This window comes from Cynoglossus semilaevis, chromosome 9, assembly GCF_000523025.1.
Source record: "Cynoglossus semilaevis isolate Cse_v1.0 chromosome 9, Cse_v1.0, whole genome shotgun sequence".
Taxonomy (NCBI): Eukaryota; Metazoa; Chordata; class Actinopteri; order Pleuronectiformes; family Cynoglossidae; genus Cynoglossus; species Cynoglossus semilaevis.
In genome coordinates, this window is record NC_024315.1 from 1,001,179 (window position 1) to 1,020,101 (window position 18,923).

An 18,923-nucleotide genomic window follows, 5' to 3' on the forward strand; every position below is an offset into this window, starting at 1 on the left:
CCATATATGTATATATTGTACAAATACATTACATACATACCCATATATGTATATATTGTACAAATACATTATATACATACATGCACATATATGTATATATTGTACAAACACATTACATACAAATATACATATATATGTATATATTGTACACATACATTACATACATACCCATATATATATATGTTGTACAAATACATTACATACATATATACCCATATATGTATATATTGTACAACTACAATACTTACATATATACCATATATGTATATATTGTACACATACATTGCATACATACCCATATATATATATGTTGTACAAATACATTACATACATACGTATATACCCACATATGTATATAATGTACAAATACAGTATATACATATATACACACACACATATATATACACATATATATTCCATATATACAGCAGAGTGATTAACAGGACTGACATATTACCAACATCCTCAGTCTTGGTTGGCTTTGTTGATACTCACAGACTTCATCAGAGAACAGTTCTTCGTGGCCTCGTACAGCACAGGAGTAAACATCAGTGGAGCTGAGGGGAATCAGGGACAAGATCTTTTCCTTAGTTCTTCTGTTCTTGTACCACAGATGGTCAGTCTGAGCACAGCTGCTGTCACAGGCCAGTGACACATGGTCTTGGTTAACAAGTGTGTGGCCAACGTGGACCTCTGTTGGAACAAGTTTTTATCAGTGAATATAAACCTGCAACATACTTTTTATTTTATAGTTATAAAGTTATTAGAATATTTCACTTATTCGACTTCCATCAAGTCTCTGTCTGTGATCTGTCCTTTTTCATAAATCCATTTGACCTGAGACAAGAATAAAACATACCATATTTTCTGGACTATAAGTCGCACTTTTTTTTTTTTATCCCTTGGCTAGGTCTGCGACTTATACATTAAAATACAGTGGAACCTCGAGATAAGAGCATAATCCGTTCCAGGACCCAGCTCGTATCGCAATAACAAAAAAGTTTTTTCTTGCTACAGAGACATACACACACACACAAAACAAATCATAGTATATAAGAATTCCTGTGATATAATAAAATGTGCTTTTAATTATGAGATAATGGCGGCAATCAAAATACTATGTCGAGGTTCCACTCTATATATTTTCATATGTTTGTTATTTTCACACTGACAGCCACTAGAGGGCACTCTAGGCTTGTGTACCAGTATCTGCTACTCCTGGACCAGTGAAAATGTACATGTTCGTTGTTTTCACACTGACAGCCACTAGAGGCACTCTGTCCTGTCGCAGTTTTTTTCATCCTTTGGCTGGTGCAACATCTCCTCGGGAGAGATTTATAATCCGGAAAAGGTGATAATCCAGTGGGGATTTTTTTCCTTCTGGAAGACCAACTTACCTCTGGGATATGTGATGGTGCATGGCTCCGACTTTCCTTTTTCTCCAGAACACATCTGTCCGTTCTGGTAAGTCACAGTGAAGCAGGTTGAATTGACAGAATCTGAAAAAAAAAAAACAAAAAAAAGTCTGGTAAGTCACGGTGAAGCAGGTTGAATTCACAGAATCTGAAAAAAAAAACAAACAGATTTGACGGTTTTCACCTCAGTGATAGTCAATGAAGGTGCGACACCCGGAGTCTTCCTCACCCACTGAGACCTCGGGGGCTCTGAATGTACAGCCTTTGATAGCACAGGAATATTTCACTGCTCTGTCACCGCTGACCAGCTGTCGGTACCACGGTGACCGGTCCCTGTAGAGAACCTCTCCGTTCCTGTACCAGACGTAGCCTCTAGAATGTTGAGTCGGAGAGCAGCCGGTGCTGCACATCAGTGTTACCGTCTGATGGAAGGGAACCACCATGACCTGCAGGTCATTCTCCAAGCAAGAAGTTGAATCACCTGCAGAGGGCGACGTATAAACTCCCTGTCTACAATCCAAATATCCCGTCGACGTTTCAATCCCTGAAACAAACAATCGACTCATTTATTGATGTATAGTTTTCAATGTTTCCTTCAAACTTGATCCCATTTGTTGAAGACGACCGACTGCATCATAAAAAACCCTAATTTTTTTTGTAAATCTATGAATAAATAATAAACTCTAGGCTTCACCAACATTAGCATTATAAGAAAAGTCATTCGTACCTGACACGTAGAGAATAAATCCCACAAAGACACAGTCAGATTTGGTCGACAACATCACGGCCGCCGTCTTCTGACAAACTCAGTAGGAAATGGTTTCTCTAGGTATTTATGGCAGCGACAAATAAAAACCAGTCCAGTCCTCAGGAGAGAAGTTGCAGAATAGTACTGTTAATGCACTTCCTTCTTCTTTTCTTTCTTTTGAAATGAAGGTGACTTCATCTCATCGACTGTGACTAATCTGACAATAATAGACAGGAAAAAAAGGAAGAAAAACAAAGTCAGACGATGACGTACTGCAGTACTCTGTCTCATGTCTGTGTATATTTAGATGTATTTATTTATCCACACTGATGACGCGTTTTATGTAAATTACGTTGACATGTTGACAGATTCCTGCCAAAACACTCCCTGATATAAATAAAACAAGAATGAAATAAAAACAGAGAAATAAATAAAACAATAAATATAAATACAGTGAGAAATGATGTGATAACAGAGCAGAGTCTGATATCCAGGTATTTCATCCAAAGACACATTTCTTGGAAACAAAGAAAGTCTTTTTGAAATGCTCTTGTAGCTGCAACTGTTACACAACGAAACTACTGCCTCCACCTGCTGGTCAACTGCTGCAAGAGCAATAACTATGCCGTAAAAGTAAAGCCATTAACGGAGTTAGGTATGCTCAGGGTTTGCCAAAAAAAAAAAAAAACACTTCAAAATGACAGCCGACATCTCTGTTAATGTCTGTGCTTGTCGGTGCAGTTTGGCTCTGGTTCCGGTTCTGGGCCAGATGGATATCAGTGATCCTCCCACTTTATTAATAAACCAGTGGCATCAAAGGTGTTGACTGTTCACTCATCAACTCTCACTCTCAGCCTTTTCATCTCTGTTAATGTCTGTGCTTGTCGGAGACATGAGCGGGATTCGTTCCAGTCCCCGCACACAGTACCTGCCGTACAACACTGGGAGGGAAGGAGGTTTGATAACGGTTTGAAAAATGTAAGAATCTAAGAAAAACACGTATAGATTAAGTTGTTCCTGATTTGACCACCGCAGCAGAGTGGCGCAGCGGAAGCGTGCTGGGCCCATAACCCAGAGGTCGATGGATCGAAACCATCCTCTGCTAACTGTTTTTGAACATCCTCAGCCGGAGCAGAAGAGCGCGTTTCTGTATGTGGTGCAGGTGTGTGATCTGCCACTAGGGGGTGCACGGGATAAGAACCAAAAACAACAATACCGTCTAAATAAAGCAAGTTTTTTAAATTGACATGTTAATTGAATAAATATTTTGAAGTCTGATTCAACTGCCTTTATAAGAAAGCGTATTGCTGATCTGAGGCAGGTGATTGGTTCCTAATCCTCCCTAATCTGATCCTGATATTCCCTGGTCTGGATTGCTCCTCCCAGTCAATCAGGTGACTCACCTGCTCACCTGTGTCACTCTGTCGGACTGTGTACTGGTTTGAGTCAGACGTGATGGTCCGTTACTGGAGCCTCAGTCACTATGTTGGACCACCTTATGTATCAGATCAGAACCTTCCTTGAATCCTTGAATCCTTGAAGGACTTTGGAGAATATGGACATCGTCCTGTTGTGAATCACCAGACGAAACCAAACGGCTTCAGAGGATCAACAGGTAAAAACCACCGGTCTGAAGAGTTCTAGTTGTTGTTTTTGTTTTTTTTCAAAAAATCACTTTGACTTTAATTTACTCCAGATGCAGTTCCTGATCCAACCAGAAGCTCCAGTTTGACAGGTGAGGATATTAAAACCTGTCCATGACTGAGTGGAGAAATGTTACTGTTCTGTCTCACTGCTGGCCACTGCTGGTCCCTACTGGCCACTGCTGGCCACTGCGGGTTACTGCTGGTCACTACTGGCCCCTGCTGGTATCGTTGATGATGTTTCGATGTCAGGTCTTTCTTCATGTTGTACTAAAACAGTCAACACTCTAATAACTCTGAACATCCAAACTCCAAACTCTGTGCTTCCTGTTTTTGGGAACGTTCCCTGTGATTCCTTGTTTGTGGACTTGTTTTTACATATTTCCAGTTCAGCCAACAGACTTCAAAGGTGCTGTCAAAAATACAGAGACATTTCCAAGAAATTAATAATGAGGCCAATGACGAGCTGCAACAGGAGCGTCTTAAAAACGCTGCTTAAAAAAAAAAGAAGAAGAAGAAAATCTGCTCAGATATTTTCTCCTTGTTTGTCAGTATAACCAGTTGAAGTGATAGTAATTCAAAGTACTTTGTAATTGTAAATGTTTTCACTGTTTCAAATAATTTTACTCCATTTAAAAAAAGTCACCAAATCATCTGTTTTATATTTATTTATACTTTAATGTTCATTCCTCACAGCACGAAGGTCATGGAATGACAAATCAGTGCCTGTTCTTCTCTTTCTGTGCCGTTAGAAGGGCCTGCCCCCCATGTTGGGAACCACCAGTTTAACATGTTTAATTAATCTAAACCCTGCATGTTTTAAACTTTTGGAGGAGACAACCTATTTTTTCCCCACAAGGGGGCGACCTCCAACAAGTACCAATGGGTATTGAACTGTTGACCTTCCTGCTGTAAGGCAGTGGCACCAACCACTCTTTTTACCCTGTGGGCAATTATTGTAGTTTTTATTTTTATTCAACCGGAGACGGCGTCCAGGTTTGGGCCTCGAGCCACGTTTTCCCTTCATCTGAAGCTGCTCATGGTTTGAGAACGCTGCCATGATGTCACTGCGCGCGCGTGTGTGTGTGTGTGTGTGTGTGTGAGATGTTACCACTGACACAGAGCCCACAGGGCAAACACTATCTGTTGCTTCCGTTTGTTGCCCCTCATCACACAGTGTAGCATTGTTCTCCAGCCAACACCAGCACACACACACACACACACACACACACACCCTCCACACACACACCCTCCACACACACCCCTTCACCGTCCTTCACTCCCAACACTGTGACAATGAGGGAGGAATCCTCCCCCGGGGAGAGGGGGATTTCTTCACTCACTTCTGTTTGATCAATCTTAATTATATGTGATTATAATAATTAATGAATTATCATCAAAAATATCATTTCACAAAACATTTCTTCAACATGAACATGTCGTTTTTTTATTTTCATATTTCATCAAGCGGGCCGGTTTGAAACCCCAAGCGGGCCAGTTTTGGTCCACGGGCCACGTGTTTGACATCCCTGCTTCAACAGCAACATAAAGTGGATTTTACTCTGGTTCTTTCCTCCTAGGACAGTGAAGGCAGCGCTGCCTTCATTAGAGTTAACGTGGAGGAGTGATGGGAGCCGCGGTTGTTAAGTTTGATAACAAGAGGGCGCTACAGAGCTCAGGTTGTTGGATGTTCTGTGGAGCAGTGGGTGAGACCCCACACTGACCTGAACCCCGACACCAAGGCCGGTCCACCTGGGTGCCCTAACCCAATGGTACGAAGAGCGCCTCCTACTGGTTGTGTCAGAACCTGACGGAGCAGCATCGATTGTTTTTATTATTATTATTATTACGTTCTTGGAGTGTGTATCACAGACGTAGCTCTTCGTATTTCTCAGTTTAACAAAGGTCGTGACCCCTGCTGACCTTTCTTAGTGTCCAGTCCGTACAGTGTGTGTGTGTGTGTGTGTGTGATGACTCATGGCTGATGAGTCATCGGTGGAAAACCCTGTCCGCCTCCAAAGACGGAGGAGATTAAAATCCGTGAACCATCATTTGAATCAACTCTTCCGTTGGTCAAACCATCCGACGGCGTCGGTTTTCACACTGTTTCCTAACAGCTGTCAGCTGGACGGGCTGTTGTCAGTGTTGTTCGCCCACACGCGTCCAATCAGAGGAGGAGTTCATTCTTCCTGCAGAATCACAGGCAGCAAGAAACCAGTTTCTACAGACAGTGATTAATCAATAGTACGACGGAAAGAACATCGCGATCATTCGGTTCACGATATCGTCATCAATATTCTGTAATCAATATTCTCCATCAGGTTAGCAGTGGAACTGGAACGTCAGTCTGAGGAGGTTCAACAAACGATAGAAAACGTTCAAACATCCAAAGGTCACGGCTCCGACCTCTGTCTCCTCCTCCATCGTCTCTTCCGTTTATTCCAATCAAACCACATTAGAAAATATTGTTTCCAGAGAAGAGAAACGCTACACAGTCGATTCCATTCACTCAGCTGACAAATATCACAGCCTCATTGCTCTTATTATCCGTCTGACGACCTGGTCTTCAGTTACGTTCTTCACCTTTGATTTGATTTGATCCCTGGAAAAGTTTTTGTAAGACAACAGACAACAGTCAGACAACAGAGAGAGAGAAACAAACCAAACAATCCCTGTGTCGTGGATACTTGGTCTGGCGTAAATGAAGCTGAAAAGTTAAAGAAAAAAACCTTTGTGTTAGTCAGACAACAGAGAAAGAGAGAAAAAAAAAACAAACCAATCCCTGTGTCGTGGATACTTGGTCTAAACCAGGTATGGGCAAACTAAGGCTTGGGGCCCTGATTTGGCCCGCTCAGTTTTCTAATCCGGCCCGCCAAACTTTTCCAAATTATTTATCGTTCAGCTTTCTAATCCGGCCCATCAAACTTTTCCAAATTATATAAATATATAACTTGTTTGTTTATCTAAACAAACAGAGCTTTGAATTCCGTGGTCTTGTTGCGGTTGCGTCTCCTTGGACGTGACACAGGTCTGACAGCTGGTTCCACGTACGACGAGTCCTCCAGCAGAATCTTCCAGAATGTTTTGTCTCAGTGTTTGTGAGAAGAATGTAAACAAAGTTCCGTCCTCCTCATTGTGGACGTTCGTCTGTTTCACACGGTCACCAGAGGTCGGTGCAGTGGATGACTTTAACAAGAGGTCAAGAGGTCACGAGGGTTGCCCTTCGTGTTAATATAACCAGCAGGTAACCAATCACCTGATTTCTTTTCTTTAATCTCTCCATCAACCCAACGTTGACGTCGGTGACATTTTACTGCACCACAAAAAAAAAAAAAAACTGTGACGCGTTCAATGCCATTTAAGGGAATGGGAATTCGTACTTTTCTGGATGTGAGGAGTGAGAAAGTAGTTTCTAATTTTAGTCTCTTTACGACTTGTTACGCGTTGAGTCAAAAGAACGTGGTTTAAATAATTAAACGTTGATTCAGATTCTTCTCTTTCTTCTTGGTCTTGTAAAGCGTCGACGCTCGGCGTGTGGACGGCGCCCACACACGCTGCTGGTTCCATTAAAGAACGTGACGAAACGAACTCTGGGATCATTAGCAGCGACCGCCCTCCGTGTAAAGCTGCCTGTGACCTTCTGTCGTTGGTGGAACAAACGTTAATCAGAGAGGATTTTTGGGACGGCCTTGAATCAATCTTGGTGATCGACCTCATGTGTATAAAATATATTTTATTACATCACAACATGTTTCAAACTTTTCCTCTCACGTAGAAAAAAAGAAGAACTAAATTCAACTACATTTTCTGTTTGTATTTTTTCTCCATATATGGACGTTTTTTGTTTAGACTTAACATTAAAAAAAACATCTGCAATCTATGGAAATGTATTTCTCCTCAGTAACTTCTACTGTATATTTGATGGACATGTATTTACACTACATTAATTTTATACTCTGTAAAGAATCACAACTCTTCAAATTATTGGAATATATGTATATATGTCTGCATATATGTGTAAAACTAAATATATATATTATATATCTATATATTTATGTTTATATTTTTTAATATATTTATATATTATATATACACAAATATATATGTGTTTGTTTGTGTGTATACTCTCACTAATATATATATGTATATATATATTTGGGTATATATTTGTATATATTTACATATATATATTTAAAAATATATAGAGATAAATAACAACGGGTAAAAATATATTTATGTATGTGCGTGTACATATAATATATATACACGCACATATATAAATATATTTTTGTGCATGTGCGCTATACCTTCCCGAAAAACAACAAGCTTGGAATATGAAATATATATCTATATTTTTTTTATTATACTGTATGTATATAAACATATTTATATGTGTGGGTGTGTGCGCGTGCGGGGCACTCTACGATGCCTTTCAAGAATCAGATTAGAGGGCCCCCTGCTGTTCACTTCACGTCCACCTGATTGCAGCCAAGTCTCCGTCTTTAAAACCTTGAAGCTCAGACGTTCTCTGTGTTTTTTTTGTGTGTGTTTTTTTTGTCGTTCTAACAGAGAGGGTTCAAAGCCTTGTCTCTGAGCCGTGTGTGAACAGCCGCGGTGGGCCCACTAGTGGTGGCGGTGGACGGCGCGCTAATGTAGGTAAACACAGGCATATTTCACATGGTAATCCAGGTCCAAGTCTGCACTTGGCCGATGACCGCACATTCCTGTTTCCTGCCGCACAGTAGGATTTGGACGGCGTCCAGAGGTGGACCAAATCTGTTTATATCAAAGAGGAATGATTTAATAACCAATCCTGACTGGACGGAACACAGGAGTCGGTGAAAATGTGTACAAAGGGTTTGGATTTGTGAAGTAATTTAGGGAGAACCCTCAACCCCCGCCCTGCTCGTAAAGTTTTTATCCTCGCCGCGTTAACTTTTACTGCGTATTTGTCCTTTTCTCACTTCATATATTCCTCTGCTCCTGGTGTTTCTCCCCGAGCCTCTGGTGGTTTCAGGTTTTTAAGTCTGTCGTTGTGGTAGACACTTTCTGGAAGGTTGTAGATCAAATCTGGAACGTGTTTCAACTGGGTTTAGACCAGAATAATCATGTGGTAGCTGAGGATTAATCGCAATGAATTATGAATCACGATTAATCGAGATAAATCCCACGTTTGGATTTTACTTGCTGTGGTTTGAAGAACCTGCCGAGGACAAGGTTGTTGTTTCTAACACACTGGTGTGGTCAGATCTGGACCGCAGGCCGGTCAGTCAGGCACATACACATTATAGGTCCATAATAATAACATGAGTTCAAAGGTCAGGGTCAGTTCTGCTGAGTTTGTGTTAAATCACTGCAACAAGAATTTTCATTTTTTCAAGAACCTGCACTGACTTTGTGTTGAATAGAGATGACTTGATCCGATTCGCAGGATCGGTATCGGTCCGATATTGGTCAGAATTCCAAGATTCCAAGATGAAAAAAAAAAAATGAAAAAAAAAAACTATAGCCCGGCCGATTCAATACCTAATTTCACGTATGTTAAATCAGAAAAGAGGAGAGTATCGGATTGAGATCGGTATCGGCAGATTCCTAAGTTGCAGGAGAAATGTCCCTGGTACTAACTGTTAGAAACTCCTGAACATTTTCACCAAAGTTCTGCTTTAGTCCCTTCAGAGAACTGGGTTTTCCCTAATATTCCCAGTTTTCAAACAACCATCGTAAAAATGACATAAAAGTGTTTTCATTTCTCTTCAGCGAATCAAACGGCTCGTAAACGGCAGCTGCTTTGATTTGGATCAAATGTGTTATTATGATCCTGACGGCGTTTGAAGGCTGTGATGGTGATACAATAATCACGTTTTATTGGTGGCCTATAAATCCTGTCATCACCAGGATTTTCTCTTGGCGACCGGGACCTGGTTCTGCTGGAAAAACTGATGAAATTTACGACCTGCGCTTCTTTTTTTTCACTTTTTATTAAACCATACAGGGTAACATTCATCTGCCAATATCACACACACACACACACACACACACACTCAGCACCGTCAACAAACGGGGGGTAATTACGGTCATTAATGAGACAAGAAAGAAAAACTGAGGAGACGGAGAACGACCGCGGAACGTCAGGAAGGTTTGGGGTTTTATTATCAACGTGAATGGATTTTAATTGAAGGTGTGTTTTGTTCACCACAGGAAGACACACACACACACACACACACACCACAGAGCAGTGGCAAATTATCAAACTTCAATTCATTGGTCCAAAAACTGTTATTATTATTATTAATTATTATTTATTTTGTTATTATAAATTATTATTTATTGCAAATAATTTTTCTTTGTTTTTCAAGAGTGACAGACAGAACAATTAAAAACTCTTCTGCTAGGGGGCAGCAGATGGCTATAAAAAACTAGAGAAAAAAAATCAGAGCTGTTGAAGAAGATCTTTGTGAGTGTCTTTCTTCAATTCCTGCCAGTATATCAGCGTCGACTTCAACTAAACAGGCTGAGGTTTTAGTCAACGATGAGGTCATTTCATCTAGAAGTTTTTTTTTGTCAGCGTGTATCCTCCTCACAGGAACCTCCGTCCGATGTCAAGCCTCCATGTTTGGTCAAATTAAGGATGTTGGATCAGTTTGTGCTGGAGAGAGAGCGGGGCAGACGAGGGCAGAGTCAATCTGCTCGTTCATGTTCGATTGCTCGGGGCTGGATTTCCAGATTCCACTGCTGCGTTATGAAGCTGCAGCTCTGGGAGGAAGAACATTTACAGTCCCTCAAAAATTCACTCTAGCAGGAAGTGGACGAGTGCCGTTTGTGTCACAGGGTTCAGTACCGATTACAACACAAGCTCTTATCTCACACTGCGCTGACCTTTGACCCAGGGTAGCGGTCATTCTTTTCAAATCAAAGCAGTAAAACCTGAGCCACAGCATGTTGTCCAAACTGCAGTACTTTGTGTGTAGTACTTCCACAAAAAATGTTTTTATCTTGGTCACCAACAGATGGCGCCACTGAGCTCAGCTCTAAGATCATCTGAGTTTTTGTTTTTTTTTGACTGACCCTGACTTCAAAGGTCAAACCCGTCTGTAGTCCAGACCCCTGGAGTTCTTTGGCTGGGTGCAGTGTGGCTGATTGACCACCAGGAGACCACTTTGACAACGTTGTGTGTGAACCTGGTCCAGGTGTTTTCATCAACAAACCAAATTAAAAAATCAAAGAAATAACTAGACAATAATATATATTGAATTAGACTTTGATCTCAATTCATCTCTTAATCAATCAATAATCATAAAATATTCATAAAAATTCAGTTTTAACTCATTCTATTTCCATATATTTCCTCACAAGACGTGAGGAACTACTTGATGTTACAGAGCACTTGGAATGATATTTTGAGCATGAACCTCAGGGCTGCTGTAACAGACACAGAGCACCGTGTTATTTGGGAGTAATTAAGAGCGTAATGCAGGGCGCGTTCTTGCCGCCACGGGGACGCGCAGGGCTGTTATATCCTGTGACTGAATGTGTCCCGAATTCATTCACTCCGGAGATCACAGGACTGCAGGGAGCTGCTCCCACACTCACCCCCCCACCACCACCCACCCCCAGGAGTTCCTCTTCTGTTCTTCTTTCTCTGCTGCAGGAACACGGATTTTAACCGATGACCTGTTCGAGTCAATGAAGCTCCAGGATGCTGCAGGAGGCACCGAGCTGCGGTTCAGAGCGGGTGGACGTGTCCCGGTGTGTGAACTGTGGAGGAGCAGTGACGTCTGGACACCTGCTCTGTCTGTTCTAACACGAGGTTCCGCCGTGAACCCACTCTGAGCTCCGGACCAGCTCCAGCCCGAGGTCCAGACTTTGGTCCAGGCTCAGTTTGCGCAGGAGTTGAGAATAAAAATAAATAAATAAATAAAAAAATTCCAGCTCCTGATTTGCTCTCTTACCGGGGCTCTGGTGGTGTCCCGCTTTCACCAGGGATGACTGTGGGCTCCCGGGCTCAGGGAGCGACAGCCCGGCTCCTGCAGTGGAACACACCCTCGTCCTGGTGCCTTTGGAGCGGATCTAAGAGGAGATGAGAGCCGCGATCCTTCACCTCCTCGCCGGCTGTCTCTGCCTGTTACGCACCGCTGCTGAGGTAAGACGTGAAGTCATCGATGGTTAACGACAGTCTTCACAATTTACTGACGAGATGACTCACGAACCGGACAGGAAACGTATGATACAGGAGTGTCGTCTGCGTAATTACGCACGTTTTCTTTGGCGCAGTTTTATATTAGTGTGAAATTAAGTTCTTTGTTCTTAAAGAGAGATTTTTTTTTTTTTTTTACTCGTCGTGTTCATGTTGTTCTCCAGACACGGCCGTGTCATAATCAGAGTCTCCCACACTCGTCCTCTCCCCCACAGGAGTCACCTCTCCCCCGGGAGCTGCTGGAGCGGCTCTCCCGCAGCGACATCCGCAGCATCAGCGACCTCCAGCGGCTGCTCGAGATAGACTCCGTAGGTAAATCGCTTCATTATTGGAATTCAGTGTCCTACAAAAACTGTACAGTAGAGTAAAAAAAAAGTCATTCTACAAACCGGTGGCTTCCGGTGTGTGTGTGCTTTGATTTGACCATTTTTTACCTGATATCTGGTGATGTCTTTTCTCAGTAGCTTTTCATTTAATTGTTATTTAAAAATAGGCCTCTGTAACGGCGGCTCCACTGATTGGTCCACGCCGTGGAGGCTGTGGTTTCCGCGCCTGCTGTACAGCTGCTGGTTCTCTTTTTCCTCCTCCTGGAGTTTGTATTGTTCGTCCACGTGTGTGTGGATTTTCTCTGACTTCCTTCACTACGTGATGCCAGATTAAGATAGAGCAAAAAAAAAGAGTAAAATAACGTTCTGTGACGTAGATCAGTGAGTGTCAGCAGTTGCATCATCAAATAAAAAAACATCTCAAACAATCTCTGTGTACCATAAAAACCCTGTAACCACGGGTTGAGCAGCACGTTTCGGAGGTTGACCACGTCACCTGAGGCCTGAACTGCTTCTTCAAACACGAGTGTAATGCATGTGGTCGCATCGAACCAATCACAGACGTCCGTCGGTGGTGGTCTGAGGTAGAACTTTAAGACCTCAAAGAGCCGTCCTGGCTGCTGCCTCAGTCCCCACTGAGACGATGCTCTGCTCTCATCTCGTGACCAAAATGCCTGAGCGGGTGTTGCTAGGCGACCAGCGGTCCGTCCTGCTCTCTGTACCCTCCATGAACTCTGGAGCCACGGTTTAAATCACCCTCTGAGGTGAAGCTGTTGATTTGTAAAGAGCGTCCGTTCCAATGGACGTTTTCATGGATCTGTGTTTGGTGTCATGGGTGGGGGCGAACGGGGGCCAATCAGGGGGCCAATCAGGGGGCCAATCAGGGGGCGGTCATCCAGGACACACTGGACACATGGTCAGCCCCCTGTTGGAGGGTCAGGGATGAGGGCGAGTGACGGCAGTTTGGTTTGACGTCGGTCTGTCGACGACTCTTCGTGGTCATGTGACCTGAATCTTACAGGATTTCTTTAAATGTTGACATAAAAGTCTGGCTTTTTGAAATGCAGATGATGATTACGCAACCTGTCCTTTAAAGTCACGATCTCTGGAAATTCAGATTCTTCAAATCTTGGACCATGTCGTCGTTGATATGTTTTACAATAATTAATCGCGATCATTTTCCGAAACTCACAGTTGTTTTTAAACGAGCCGAGCGCAGTTTTTGGCAGCTAACGTTTGCGACCACACAGACGAATCGATGTTTGTTCCTACGACAGATCTTCACACATGCTAACAGTCGTTAACCGGGCGATAAATCAGAGCAGATTGACGCGGTGAGGAAATGAGTGACATTGAACAGCAGGGGCAGCGTTCACCAGCTCTGGGTCAGACTCCACCTTTCTGCTCCAACTTTTTCCCCGTTGCCTGTGAATTTTTTTTTTTTTTCAAGTGCGCTCTTCTCAGCAGCGCCACCGTTAATCCTGGCATCATTGAGATGCTAATGTCCAGAGTGACGGCTCCCTCGGCTCGGCCGGGGTCAATGGCTCGCCTCATTATGCTGTTGTCATGCTGCCCATTATTGGTTTGAGTGCAGGGACTCGCTGCGTCCTTATGTATAATTCATGTTCCGTGGTGGGGTGTGAGAGGAACACACACACACACACACTCAGGGAGAGAGTGTGTGTGTGTGAACTTTGTTGTGCTCCAGAAGCACATGAAATGAACTGAACATAAAGATGGAAGTTAAAAAAAAAACCCCCAGTGTATAACAGTGGTGAGGGGTCTCGTCTGACGGTTTGCTGGTTTGATTCCCAGGTGTTTTTGGACTAGGTTTGTGCGTGTGACATGAAGATGGTCAGTTTCTACTCTAATGGAGATGGTATATGTGCACTGCAGTTCCTCGGCAGTCCACTAGGGCCCAGGATTTCTGTCTCACATTTAATTGTCAACTAAACAACTTTATTTTCAGGTAGAATAAATGAAATAAGTTTCATGACTTGAACTGTAAAACGGTCCAACAGGAGTCAGCTTTTATGTCAGACCTACAGTCCTGACCTGGAAAACAAGGACTGGAGACTGGCCTCAGGCCTTTGTCTCTCTCTGTGTGTGACTTCTCGTGACTAAGGTGTCGTTGACTCCTTGCGTCACTTGGCTCACAGCTGATGTCATCGGTGACCGGCTGCTAACTAGTCTCTCTGGGTCAGTAACAGTACCAAGGTGATGATGTCACCAGTCTTCAACCCAGAAGAACCAACCGGAGTTTTTATTTTAATGATCTGAGTGTGAACTGTTGTTGTTGTTGTTGTTGTCGTCGTTGTCGATGTCGATCTCAACCTCGTGACCAGGTGACCAGTCGACTGGTGACTTCCTGTTTTAAGGTCAAAAAACAGAAGAAGAAAAAACCACAGATTGAATTGGTTCCAGTGTCTTTGATCCTCTGAAGTGATTAAGGTTTTGGCTCCGCGACACAACCCGTCGTCCGAAGCCTGCGTGACCTCACCGTGACCTCACCGTGACCTCACGGGGGCCTTTGTAACCGCATTCTTTTTGTAGACTGGGTTTAAATGGTATCAGATAAACACAGGTCACCGTGAGTGGGTTAGAACCGGGGATTTGAACCAACAACCTACTGAAGCAGGCGAGTGTTTGATCCACCGTCCTTGGTCTAACCGTTGAATCTGATTTGGTGTTAATTACAATCACACAGTTATTATGACGATGACATCATCAGTGACAGAGTCTGAGCCTGAGGGGTTTAACTGTGTTTTTACAGGATTTGTCATGTGATCAGCTGACACTGACGTCCAATCATAATGTCCGTTTTCTCACTACTTTAATCTGACTGAAGTGGCTGTTTTTCTTCCTTTATATAAAATAAAACTAGGGATGTCTGATATTATCAGTCGACTGATATCATCAGAATTTTGTCATATCTGTATCTTTCTTTTTTTCTCCGAGAATTAAAACCTGATAACACAACACCCGGGTCTTTCCAAAATTTCTGGAATCTTCTGTAGGGTCCTGAGACGTTCACCTCAGTTTTGGGGGCTAAACGGCTACATAAATCTGTGTGGAAAATATCAACATATCGGCTAAAAGTTCATATCGTAAATCCCTAGATTTGAACTAACTGCGGCCGATGATTTGGTTTTTTATTTTAACTTTCATTAAATTTCGTTTCATTCACCGTGAGATTTGAGGACGTGGGAAACATTTGTTCTGATGCTCTTGACGTGAGTGTCGTCCTCATGTGTGTGCGGCCGTCGTGCCGCTGTTTTGTCTGTGTCCAGATAACGAGGTGATGGAGGAGACCAAACACACCGACCACAAGGACTTCTCTCACAGCTTCCCTGACCTGAAGAGGGCGTACACGCACACCAGGCGCAGACGCAGCACCGGTGAGGCCTTCGCTACCGCACTCACAGTTTAGGTCAAACCCCCGACCCGGGGGCCACGCGTGGCCCGTGAACCCCCTCTCACCTGGTCGGTGACTCACCCTGGTGAAACCAGCGATCACGAAACCGGCAGAAACCAGAAATGTGTGAACAGATTTATCCAGAGAGACCGAGGTCGCAGCAGGATTTTAACCTCCTCCTCTCCCCTCTTCTCTCCTCCCCCACCTGTCCCTCTCCCCTCCTCGCCCTCCCTCGCCCCCCAGTGGTTGAAGAAGCTGTCCCGGCGGTGTGTAAGGTGCGGACCACCGTCTATGAGATTCCCAGGAGCCAGGTGGACCCCACCTCGGCCAACTTTATCATCTGGCCCCCGTGTGTTGAAGTGAAGCGCTGCACCGGCTGCTGTAACACCAGCAACATGAGATGCCAGGCGGCCCGCAAGCGCCACCGCACCGTCAAGGTAGAGTACAGCCGTGAAGGAGGATGTTTGCTGAGGATGATGTCATCACCTCGACACGGTCGACTTCCTGTTAGAAAATACTGAATGTTTGGTTCAACCTGGGAAACTTCTTACTCCAGACACACGTTCTGGATTCATTTATATTGTTTTCTTTAGAGCCTGTTATTCTAGATGGAACCAGAACCTGGTCCAGATGAAGCAGAACCGGATTTCTGAGGCTTTTGTGATTTGTTGTTAGTTTGATAGAATGAGACAGGAAGTGGTTCTGGTCCCAGACTTGTGTGGTTCCTGTGGCTGTAACGGTATCTCTTCACTCGGTCCTGGGGACGTGCCCGTGTTTTGCGGCCGATCTTAAAGCTGGTTCAGGGGTTCAGACTCAGATCAGGGTCGAGGGAAGTACAGAGGTCGGACAAGGTCAAAGAGAAGGGTCGGCTTTCAGGACTCCCAGCGGGAGATTTAATTAAGTCTTCATCAAGTCCTGGCATTTTTGACAGTACAAGAGGAGTGAGAACTCAGTGGACGGAGAGTTCGATATTAACACCGCAGTGTCGACCCCGACTCGTCTGGAAAGAATTGACATCTTATTGTTAAAAATAAGTTGTGAAACTGAACTGAAGACGAATATTTTACCTGTGATTTTTCCGTCCTCTGACTGTGGAGCTGGTGTTTGGTTTATAAACTCACACGGTGAGGCAGAAAACGCAGCTGAACTGTAGGATGTTTTTTTTTTTTTTTTTGTCTCTTGTTTTTAATTGGACTCTGATTTTGTTCAGACTTGATGCCCAGATGTTGTGCAACTAGATTTTCATCTCGATTTTGTCTCGTCTGGGAAAATTATTCTAATTCAGACTCTGCGTGTGTGTGTGTGTGTGTGTGTACGTGTTTAAAGCCTATACTCAGGTGCCTGAGAGAAAATGGTTTGAATCCCAGATCAACTGGGTCAGACTGTGGGCAGGACACACCGCGGTTGGGATGAAAAATATAAAACTTGTGATCAAACAGACCGTTGTTGATGTACAACTGCAGTAAATATGACAGTGGTCTCAAACCCCCGTACGGATGAAGTAAATATGACAGTGGTCTCAAACCCCCGGCCTGGGGGCCACTCCCGGCCCACTAACACCCCAAACCTGGCCCATGACCAGATGTTGGTAAATTTGCCATTTAGTCAAATTTAATTTTCATTATTTAAATGCTATAATTGGTCATTTAAAAATAAGAAAATATTTGAGTACTGTAGTATTATACAGTATTTATACTAAACCAAAAGTTTGTTTTTCTTTGGGCGGGAGGTCATTTTTGACAAAGATAACGCCTGAAGTTCTGAGAAAAATTGAAAAAACAAAGTTTCTTCTCTGCTTAAACATAATCAGCTCCGTGTTCTGGGAAATGTTTTCACAAAAGGTCACGACCTTCGTCTTGTCTTTGCCTCGTGTCAGGATTCAAATCTTCTGAGAAAAAAACAGAAGAAATCCCAAAACGTGGCAAACGTTGGACAGTTTTTCATGAAGGTTGTTCATTGTTGAAGGTTGAAAAACCTGATCGAATTAAAACACTCGACGCTGACGGAGATAAAATGATGAAACTGGTTTCGTTCTCGACACCAGAGAAACCCGCCGTGACACGTCTTAGACGCGTTTAACACCACGGCACAGATCAGTCTGAGAACATTTTGACCAACGCTTGGAAACTCACCGTTATTATTAAGTTAGAAGACGATGGAAAATGGAACGTTCTAAAGATACCTGTGGAGGAGCCGGGGTCAGACCCAGTAACTCCCCCTCCGCCCCCCGACCCCCCAACGACCAGAGTCTGATTCTGTGACTCCTCCTTTTCCTCAGGTGGCGAAGGTGGAGTACGTTCGTAAGAGGCCCAAACTGCGGGAGGTGCAGGTGAGTCTGGAGGACCATCTGGACTGTATGTGCAGCAGCAAACGCCAACACCTGAGCGCCAACGCAGACACAGTCAACGGTGAGAATACAGACGCCTCTCACACACACACACACACACACACACACGTGTGCATGTCCTCCACATGTGAAGGTCGTTCCTGTCTGAATGTGTCTCCTGACGCCACAGGAGCTGATAAGATATCTGAGGTATTTACGGCTGTTTTTTTCTCCTTGTGTTGAATTAGTTCCTCCAGGCAGACACACACACACACACACACACGCACACACACACATTCCCAAACTCCCTAATTTTCCTGAATCTCTCCTGGACCAGAGCCAACCAACCACAGACCACAGAACTGATCCAAAATGTTCTTCCCAGTTCCAACAGGTTGTAAAACCAGAGCTGAGTGGAGACGGGTTCAAATCTCAGAAAGACTCAGGATCTGTGGGTCTCACCATCACCATCACCATCACCATCACCATCACTATCACCATAACTATCACCATAACCATCACCATAACCATAACTATCACCATAACCATCACCATAACCATCACCATAACCATAACCATCACCATAACCATGACTATGACCATAACATCACCATAACTATCACCACCATAACTATCACCATAACTATCACCACCATAACTATCACCATAACTATCACCACCATAACTATCACCATAACCATAACTATCACCATAACCATCACCATAACCATCACCATAACCATAACCATCACCATAACCATGACTATGACCATCACCATAACATCACCATCACCACCATAACTATCACCATAACTATCACCATAACCATCACCATCACCATAACTATCACCATAAC

The 18,923-nt window shown here is 43.5% G+C and overlaps 2 protein-coding genes and 1 long non-coding RNA gene across 4 annotated transcripts in view; 2 read left to right on the forward strand and 1 right to left on the reverse strand.

The window, feature by feature from the left end:
• Positions 1 to 436: 436 nt before the first annotated feature.
• LOC107989000 (uncharacterized) lies at positions 437 to 2,845 on the reverse strand. Its single transcript, XM_017034925.2, has 4 exons — positions 2,143 to 2,845; positions 1,645 to 1,959; positions 1,398 to 1,499; positions 437 to 693 (listed from the first exon to the last, which is right to left on the reverse strand). Exons 1-4 carry the CDS (start codon positions 2,195 to 2,197, stop codon positions 437 to 439), a joined length of 729 nt encoding a protein of 242 aa, XP_016890414.1. The 5' UTR covers positions 2,198 to 2,845.
• A 60-nt stretch (positions 2,846 to 2,905) lies between these two features.
• Positions 2,906 to 7,542, forward strand: LOC112487535 (uncharacterized). The gene is made up of 3 exons (XR_003050697.1): positions 2,906 to 3,778; positions 3,860 to 3,898; positions 7,325 to 7,542. It is a non-coding gene; the product is annotated as an uncharacterized LOC112487535 (long non-coding RNA).
• A 3,627-nt stretch (positions 7,543 to 11,169) lies between these two features.
• Positions 11,170 to 18,923, forward strand: part of pdgfaa (platelet-derived growth factor alpha polypeptide a) — an 8,699-nt gene continuing 945 nt past the window's right edge. The window contains exons 1-5 of one of the 2 annotated variants that reach the window (XM_025058940.1): positions 11,170 to 11,946; positions 12,216 to 12,312; positions 15,617 to 15,724; positions 15,985 to 16,178; positions 18,020 to 18,149. In XM_025058940.1, the coding sequence (XP_024914708.1) occupies positions 11,884 to 11,946; positions 12,216 to 12,312; positions 15,617 to 15,724; positions 15,985 to 16,178; positions 18,020 to 18,149 (592 nt within the window). In that variant the 5' untranslated portion in view covers positions 11,170 to 11,883. Of the gene's footprint in view, positions 11,947 to 12,215; positions 12,313 to 15,616; positions 15,725 to 15,984; positions 16,179 to 18,019; positions 18,544 to 18,923 lie in introns of those variants that run through there. The other variant, XM_025058939.1, reaches the window with a different exon arrangement.

What these genes read in the sequence shown, in the direction of transcription:
- LOC107989000 (XM_017034925.2), bottom strand. Translation starts at nt 2,197, where the DNA reads ATGTTGTCGACCAAATCTGACTGTGTCTTTGTGGGATTTATTCTCTAC. An exon ending in AGCCCCCGAGGTCTCAGTGG is followed by an intron (nt 1,500 to 1,644) that starts GTGAGGAAGACT and finishes TTTTTTTTTCAG; the next exon opens with ATTCTGTCAATTCAACCTGC. An exon ending in CACCATCACATATCCCAGAG is followed by an intron (nt 694 to 1,397) that starts GTAAGTTGGTCT and finishes TTGTTCCAACAG; the next exon opens with AGGTCCACGTTGGCCACACA.